This window comes from Poecilia formosa, unplaced genomic scaffold (genome assembly GCF_000485575.1).
Source record: "Poecilia formosa unplaced genomic scaffold, Poecilia_formosa-5.1.2 Scaffold57, whole genome shotgun sequence".
NCBI lineage: Eukaryota > Metazoa > Chordata > Actinopteri > Cyprinodontiformes > Poeciliidae > Poecilia > Poecilia formosa.
This window is the reverse complement of record NW_006799996.1, coordinates 1,360,152-1,369,212: the sequence shown is the minus strand read 5'-3', so window position 1 is coordinate 1,369,212 and position 9,061 is coordinate 1,360,152. Positions and strand designations below refer to the sequence as shown.

Here is a 9,061-nt window from a genome sequence, read left to right as displayed (position 1 = left end):
AGAGTACAAACTGCTGAGGAAAAACACCCATCTGGGAATCAGGACAGCGTTCCCAGATGATGCTGAAAAAAACGCTTCACATCCTTCCTGTTTCTGGTTCATCTACTTTTTCTTCTCTATTTTTCTCTTTTCCCCCCGACTTGAGCAGGACGGCTCTGAGCTGTCTGAGCTGTGATTTGTGATTCATCTGTAAAGGTGTTTGCAAGCAGCCGTTGCTCAACACGATTCATCAAACCGTCCTTCCTAAATGAAATACAACCGCTTCCTGTTCCGTGCATTAGCATGACAAAACAGGCTTTTCAGCATATGTCTCCAGAAACACGAACGCCGTATATATATTGACCTAAATCAAATAAATTCAGGAGTAATGTTGCTTTTAACTTTACAACATGCATATTCTGAAATGTTTTGTAATCATTATGATATCATTTAGAGCACACTGAGTTGCCTTGTTGCTGAATTGTGCTATGCTAATAAACTTGTATGTTTTATGTGTTTTGACTATGTGTAGTTTATGCTTGTATAATCTGTTATGTATAATAATCTGCTAAAGTCAGAATCCAGCTGCCTGCAGCATTCAGCCAGTGCAAAACGCTGCAGGAAATGCAGCAAAACAAATGATGCTGTCATATTTCCCAAAGGTCAGAGGGATTTCTTGACTGAAAAATTATCAAATTTTTAATGTAAAATCAAAATATGTCCAGAAACGTGACTTTTGTGCACATTTACGACACTATAATATCCACCTAATGTTTTTCCCTGATTGATGCGTTATCCTTGATTCCTGACAGTTTTCCTTACAAGTTGCTGTTATTTGCCCTGTATATGGATTATTCTCTATGAACTATAAGGTAATGTTTTGTTTTTAGTTTGTTTTAACCCTTTTATATCTAAATTTACAATATAAAAGCCATATTCTTATATAATTTTTAATTTTTATAACTTTTTTAAGTGAAAAGTGATTTTTTTAAAAATCATCTTAAAGAGAAATCCAAAAATTTCCAGAACATTTCCCTCAGTTGTTGGTTAATTCAGGGATAATGTGGTTAAGTGTAACCTGACATGAGTAGAAAGTTTTCTATTTTAAGTAGAGCAAATTATTTAATACATAATTACAACTCTCTGTGTGGAAATCGGACAACTTTGAGTTTGAAACCTGAATTTGCGAATGATTTGATTAAGTGATGAATCAAATCCATGAGGAATTAAGAAATGATAGCGGACTGGAAATCAGACAGGGAATGAATAACGGGACACGTTAAAAACAGAAAAAGAGAATCAAGATTATGTTGGTGCAAAATTCAGTAACTATGATGTGTTCATATTAGGTTGGAAAAGATCATCGAAGCAGAAACGACTTCATTCATTTTAGCAGGATATCAAAACAGAGTAATCTCAGTAGGGAATATTTCTGACGCTAAGCTGCCCTGACTGCACCCTTTTGTTTTGTTTTCACTATTAGACAGTCACTATTACACAACTATAAAGCAGCTTTTGGACTCCAGAGTTATACAAACATTGTTCAGAAGTTGAAATAAGAGGCGATGCTTTGGTAAAAAAAAAAAAAAAAAAAATACCAGCTTCTGTAAGCTGTTGTGATATAAATAAATGTCCAATATTAGCATCTGATGTGTTGTTGTTTTATTTTGAAGCTCAGAACCGACTGTAACTTTATGTGCACAGATCTCTGTGAATTTAAAGTACATAATAGGTTCAACTATCACGTAAACAAATGATCAGTGCTGGATGTAATATTAGTCAATATTGTTAGTGTTACGTTTTTTGGTGAAATTTAAAGAAGTAAAAATTACTAATTGCTGTAGTTGAAACTAAATAGATAGTATATTGGTGGGTTAATCATCATGTACGGTTTTAGTTGTTATATGTATGTAATAAATGTAATGTAATGTAAATGTAATGTAAAAAACATGTAATAAATATATGATTATATAAGAATAGACCCCTCCCTTGAATATTTAAAACAAAAGTTTTGACATTATGCTGATTTTTTTGTACGTATTTAAAAAATAAACAATTAACTGATTAGTAAAGTTAGCCAACCATTTTAATAAAAAAAGTAATCTGTTAAAGTTTTAGTAAGATTTATCTCTGCATTTATAAAATCAATTCTCTAAAAGTTGCAACACATAAGCCAGAAATATGAAAATGAAGAAAAAGTTGATGTTTTCCTCCTGCTGCTTTATGCAGCTGCTTTAAAAACCCAAATATTCTGGTTTTCAGTACAAACTGCCAGGTCACAAAGGCTTTCAGATAAATTTCAAATCTGCAGAAATCTTTCCAGCAACAACAACAAATCTGTTTTGGAGGCTTAAGAAGGGTCAAGCGTTAGGAAGAGGAGAAACTCAGCAAAGTGATGAGGTAAACTTGATTTCCCAGACGGGTCCGCTGGGCCCTCGCTTGTCGGACATGTTAAACAGACCCAAACCGATCATGTCTGCTGTCTCTCTGTCTTTGCTCTGACTCATCTCTTCTGCACATCAATTTCATACCTGCCAACTTGTTGGGGGGGAGAAAATGAAGAGAAAAATCTCTTTCAGATTTCACCGCTGGGTTTGTTCTGCACCAGAGAGCCGTACATCTGGGTCCCAGCGCCGGATGATGTCAGGACTGGCGGTGACCCAAAGCCCACCGCACAGAGAGTTCCTCCGAGAGGCCGGCTGCGCGCCGTTTCCCCCCTTCCTCTGCCTACGTGACATCTTCCTGCCTGGGGGAGCCTCGGGGAGCCATTTAGGGAGGCCTCGGCCTCCGAACAAGGAGGACGAGTTTGACTCATCCCGACGGGGACGGGTTGGACACGGAGACGGAAGGAAGCCTGCACCTTTACCTGCCTGACAATTACCTTTCCAGTCGGCCTCGGGAGCCACCGGGGAGCCTGCCGCCTCCAAACCTGCAGATTCACGGTAATTGATGCCAGACAGGAACTCTGGCTCGGCTGCAAGAAATAGAGCAGAAAGAAGCCCAAAGAGACCGGGCTGCTTCCGCTGCCTTCAAGTGAAAGTTGTTTGTATTGACGTGGATCAGTGGGGAATCTAAGGAAGCCTGTTTAGTCCACTTTTGTCTAGAAAGTCCGGTTCATTTGGAGAGGCGTGAATTACAGGTGTGCAATACTGGAGGTTTTGGTATCGATCTGATACTAAGTAAATACAAGGCCTGTATCACCGATACTTTTTATTTAAGTTTGATATATTATAAATTTATGACCTTTTGGTCATAAGCAGCAACAGTCTCACAGCTATAAGATAGATATGTGTCATTCTAACACAAATATGCGCTTTTTTTTTGTGCCACACGGGTGTTTTTAAAAAAAATCTTTAAAGTGGAGATGCACCAATCAGAGAGGATTAGGAATCAGCCTCTTTGTGACCTGTTTTCCTTTTAATTATTTTTGTTTTACCCAAATTAGAACACAATTTGGATAAAGCTTATAAGTGTCTCGGATGTACTTTAATTATTCTAATAATAATTTATCTGCATGTGCATGCTTGTTATTTATTTACATTCCGTCATATTGAATTACCTACAACAATCTTAGGCCTTTATAAACTTGACCTCTTATAGTTATATTTAATATTTAACACATTAGATGGAGTAACTTGTCAACTAGCAATCAATTTCTCCCCAGGGATCAATAAAGTATATTCTGTTCTATTCTAACATGATCTGTGTGCATTTTTCCTAAATAAACAAAATGCAAAAAAATTAAAGAGCAAAACAAAATCTCTTTTTGAGGTAGAGTTGAGAAACTATGACACAAAAGTAAAATAACATTTAAAGACTGAATCTGAATCTAAAGTATTGATCTTTCAACCCAATACTGATACCAACTTGGTATCAATATTTATCAATATTATGGATCAATCTGCTCACCACTGGTGTAAATGTGGACCTTAAAAAAGTGGACATCATTTGAAAAGCTAGGTCTCCCTTCGGTTAAAGTGAATTCTGGCGCAGCCCAAATGCACATGTGAACACCAAGCGAACCAGAGATGCTCCAAAAGTAGGAAGTGGACTCCAGCGGAGGGCATTCTGGGTAAATACAACCAAAACAAACAAGCTAGCGCCAGCGGTTTTTTTACCCACAAGAGAATTCGTAAAGCCACTAAAATCTCCATTTTTGTTTACATTTTGTGAAGGAGGAAGTTGCTCAGTGTCTTCCTCTGAGGTTTTCCTGTCATTTCCTTCAGTGGTTCTTGGTGCAGCGCCACCACGTGAGGAGGGGAACAGGTTCTTCAAAGGATTTGGTTTGTTTGACACAGCGCAGTGAGAAAGCAAACCGCAGCAGCTGAAAATATACCCAACTTTGTAATTTTGGTCCCAAATTGAACCGAGTCTTCCTGACTATCAGGTGTGAAAACATTCTGACAACGTGAACTAAACCACTAACAAGAAAAGATGAAAAAGGGACAAGTCTAACTGCGTCATTTGCCATCATTACATTTCACTTCACTTCAGAGCTGCGACCTTTCACCTCTCACCCCGTCTCGTCTTGTCCAGTGGGCCCACGGCGGTGATTTATCCCTCTGACACACCAACAGCTGTGTTGGGGCTCCGAGCAGAGTGTGGGCTACTATTTGCCGTGACTAATCGGAAACAGACTTCAAAAAAACACTGAATGGTGAGATTTGAAGGGGGGAGTGACACTGGAGACCCTGAACATTTTGCTGTAAGCTCCGGCAGTTTCCCAACAACATGCTGGCTGAAACCATGGAGACGCGAAGGTTTGGGAGATGCAGGAAACATTTCATGTTCATCCAACTGAGAGTCTTAAAATGTTTGTTTTGCACTAACCTTAGGTTGTGACACATCCATTGTCACCAAATGAGATCGTAAAAATGCCTTTTATTTTGATAAAATATATTTTATTTAAAACATCTTCCAAATAATAAAAAAAAGACAAGACCATTGAGTTTCAAACAAATGCGCTGCATGTTTGAACGTCTTACAGTCTCGGATGTCTCAGTCAAGTATAAATAGTCTCTTCTTTGGTGCCACCTTTTGATCCAGCATGTGTGTACAGGTACGTGAGAGCGAGCGCTCTTTGTTGCGCCAGCTTCAGCTCTTTCCCTGAGAAAGTCTTGAGGGTTTTCAGGTTGCAAACGATCCACCGACGGCGTCCGGTCAGCGCCTCACTCGCAGCGGACCGAGTCCTCGCATTTTCAAACAGTCTTTCCCATCTTTAATCTGAAAAAGAAAGAAGGAAAAATGCTTTAGTGATTAAAAAGAAAACAAGCGATACAGAATTAATCTCTCCTTCTCCCCAAACACTGTATTTTTTTTACAACTTTGCAATTGGAGGTGTTGTCTGTCACACCATATGAAAATTAAAAACATGCAGCCATCTGTCTGAGGAATGTCTCAGCTAGCTTGAAGCATGTGTGGTGCATTAAAAGGTGTCCAGGATTCAATTCATTTCAGTTCAATTCAAATCAGTTTATTCATCCCTGAGGGGCGATTCGAGGCGCAAAGAGTAGCAACACACTCACAGCTACAGGAGAAATATGTCACACTAAAACAAAAAGAATGCGTTGCTTAATGTCATCAACGAGTAATAGAAAAAAATGTTCAAGTGGAGATGCACCAATAAATCAGAGAGGAAAAGAACTAGATGGTTTTATTTTGTAGATCAGGAGGTAAATCATAAATTATTTGGTTTTTCCAACCTGTTATATCCAAGAATCCCCTTATTATTTGGTCAACCATCAGAATGTCGTTTAACACACTTTTTTTAATTAAATGAATTCAGAAAAAGGTTAGGGACATATGCTTTGATGGATAAATAGGAATAATTTGTAATTTATTTATTTGCTGCTTGATTCCAAACAAAAGACCTTCAGTACATTCTTAACCACAAGAAAGAAAGAAAGAAAGAAAGAAAGAAAGAAAGAAAGAAAGAAAGAAAGAAAGAAAGAAAGAAAGAAAGAAAGAAAGAAAGAAAGAAAGAATTACTTGGTGTGTGCCAGAAAAAGCCAGATCCGTGCAACAACATTAATAAATCCATAAAAAGTTTTACTGTGCAGCTCTGAACTGGCTGAACATCAACAAAACTTTATGTAAGAAGAGAAACATGCAGAACAGAAAAGAATAGCGTTTAATGTCAACGTATGGCGGCTGTGCAACAAAGAAAACGTCATTTAAAAATAATAATAATAATTAAAAAAGGACAATTGCGAGCATTTACAAATCCCACAGTGAAGGGAAATAAGTTGTGTCTGTGTGTTCTGCATTCAGTGGATTCTGTACAGTTTAAAACAAATGTATGTGGAAGAAGAGGAAAAAAACTCTTCTTAATTGAAATATGAATTTATAAATACCGTCAAAAACAATCCGTACGAATTTTGGACATTTTTCGAACTCTAGGAGTTTTTGTTTTGTTTTGTTTTGGTATTTACCGTTTTGTTTAGGGTTATTTTGTATTATTGTGTGTTTTTACTTTGCAGTAACAGTTTAAAGTGCAAAAAGATTTAAATTACCGCTGATTGTACAAAGAGCGTTCAAATACGCAAGTGTCCTCCACATGGATGCGTCATGTTCTCATGCTGTGTTTATGTAGAATAAATGTAAAGGTAGCTGCATAAATATATTTACCCCTTTCCTCTGGTTGCTCAAGCAGAAGGTGCAGATGGTGCGCGGCTGCTTCCCTGCACCCTCGCCCTGCGCATGGACCGCTCCGAGGCACGGCTGCCCCTCCGCGCCGGCGTCCCCGATCAGAAGCACGTTGGCCAGGTGGGAGATGTAGCTGGACGCCAGTCGGAGCGTTTCGATCTTGGACAGCTTCCTGTCCACCGGCTCGGTGGGAATGAGAGTCCGGAGGGCCGTGAACGCCGTGTTGACGCTCTGGGTCCGGCCCCTCTCCCTGGCGTTGGCCGCGCTCCGCTGCTTCATCACCACCGCGGAGTCGCCCTCCAGCTTGCGGGGGATCCGCCTCCGTTTCTCCGTGGAGCCGCAGTAGCTCTGCTCCGAGCTGCCGTCGCTCTCGCTGCGGTTCTCGTCGTCCTCGGAGTTGGTGACCGTGAAGTCCGAGTAGATCAAGTGCGTCGCCACGGGCCGCAGCATGGCGAAAGTCATGATTAAAAGTTACCAGTGCCTCCTTAATCCGCTTCAGAGTCGCTCCGGAAGACAAACCAGGCCGGCGGGCTGCGTCTACATTTCCATGTGGGACTGAGATCCTCAGACCAAAGCTTGTGAGAAAGCTGCCCAAGCCTTCATGAGGCAGCTGGAGCTGGCCTGCTTCAGGGTGGACGGAGCCGCAGGTCAGCTGGGCTCTTATAGCTGGATGGGAGGAGCTGCCTGCTCACTCCAGTCCCATGCAAAATGTTTAGTTTTTATGATTTTAATATGAATTATCAAGTTATTAGTATAAGAAAATAGCAGGTTGTTTTACATAAGTCAGCAGCATTTTCAGACCAACGATGTTTTAGATTAGGAAGAGTGAAAAATAATATTTGGTGGAATAAACCTTGAGTTTTAGTCATGCGTCCAGGAATCCTTTCCATCAGTCCTTCACATGTACGGAAGAGGATTAGGGTCACTGAAAAACAAAACAAGTAACTCTGACTTTAATCCCAAAATGTTGACTTTAATCCAGGAATTCTGATTCCCCCCCCCACAATTCTGACTTTAATCTCACAATTCATTCCCTCCCCCACCCCCCCACCCCATAATATTGACGTTTTCTACAGAATTCTCACTTTGATTCCGGAATTCTGACTTTTAATCTTAGAATTCCATTTTTTTTCTCAGAATTTGATTTTTTTCTTCATAATTCTGACTTTTCCCCTCAGAACTCTGACTGTTAATATCAGAACTCTGACTTTAATTCTGCCTTTTCCTCAGAGTTCCGACTTAAATCTCAGAATTTTGACTTTTGGTCTCAGATGATTAAAGAAAATTTTGAGATTAGAATCAGATTATTGTTATTTTTTTTAGTGGCCCTAATATTTTCTGTACTGGTGGGTTGAGGGAATCATCTAAGCAGTATTTGCGCGTCTTGGAACATAAAGGTTGTCATATAAAGTCGATTATTTCAGTAAAGTATAAGTGGTCTTAATTTTTTCTACAGCTGTAAAATAATTCATGAGAAAATCTTGAAAACAGCAGATAAATATGAGGAAAATATTCTCCTTTGTCAAAGATGGAGCTGTTTATTAATAGATATAAGTATTTAATTTTGAATTTAGGATTATTTATAAATTATTCCAGCAGCTTTTAAGAGTTTAAAAACAAGAGTTTTTGTCACATTTAGTCACAGATAGGCATAAAGTAGTGCATAATTAAGAAATGGAATCAAAATGGTAAAAGGTTTTAAACATTTTTGCAAAAATAATCTGAAAGTGTTCAATTATATCCAGCCCCCTTTTACTCTAATAACCCTAAATAAAACCAAGTGCTACTACTTCCCTTTATATTAATGAATACAGTGTGTGTGGGTATTCTTAGCATAAATACAGAAAAGGAAAGAGGAACTGCAAACCTACATTAACATCGCCGTTCATTGAAACCCGAGATGTTCAAGGTGTGGTTTGGGGGCAGTTTGTGGTCCTTGGAATGACTTTGTGTGGCCACTGACAGCAAATCAAGAGCGGCACAACTTTGGCGCTCTGGCATTCGGAACTGAAGCAGACAAACACTTTTTGTAATTATTTTTAAGATGAAATGTTTTATTGCAAATTTATATTTTCTTAAATGGAAAATGTTAAATACAAAACAAAGAATTTTTCTTTCGTTAGCCTTTTTTTTTTTTTGCTTTTATTTTTATGTCATAGTCAGTCGTGCCACAAACATCAAGTGACTTTTTACACAAACACATTTGGACACAACCACAGATGGTCAATAAGTCAATCATTTCTTCAAACTGAATGGATGAAAAAGTAAAAACTATGAGTTAAATAATCTGCCAGTGGAGGAAGACATTTTAATTTATAATATGGGACAAATATTTTGCTCCACTGGCAGATTATTTCACTTATAGCTTGTATAATATTAAGTAATTATTTACCTTAAAAAGCTCATATATCTTGCTGAAAAGTTACTTGTCTTATTT

General features: G+C 38.6%; 1 protein-coding gene across 1 annotated transcript; it reads right to left on the bottom strand.

Moving 5' to 3' along the window:
* Positions 1 to 4,863: 4,863 nt before the first annotated feature.
* Positions 4,864 to 7,489, bottom strand: LOC103139111 (transcription factor 15-like). Its single transcript, XM_007553593.2, has 2 exons — positions 6,607 to 7,489; positions 4,864 to 5,202 (listed from the first exon to the last, which is right to left on the bottom strand). The coding sequence occupies exons 1-2, from the start codon at positions 7,084 to 7,086 to the stop codon at positions 5,140 to 5,142; spliced, it is 543 nt and encodes a 180-aa protein (XP_007553655.1). The 5' UTR covers positions 7,087 to 7,489; the 3' UTR covers positions 4,864 to 5,139.
* Between the last annotated feature and the right edge of the window lie 1,572 nt (positions 7,490 to 9,061).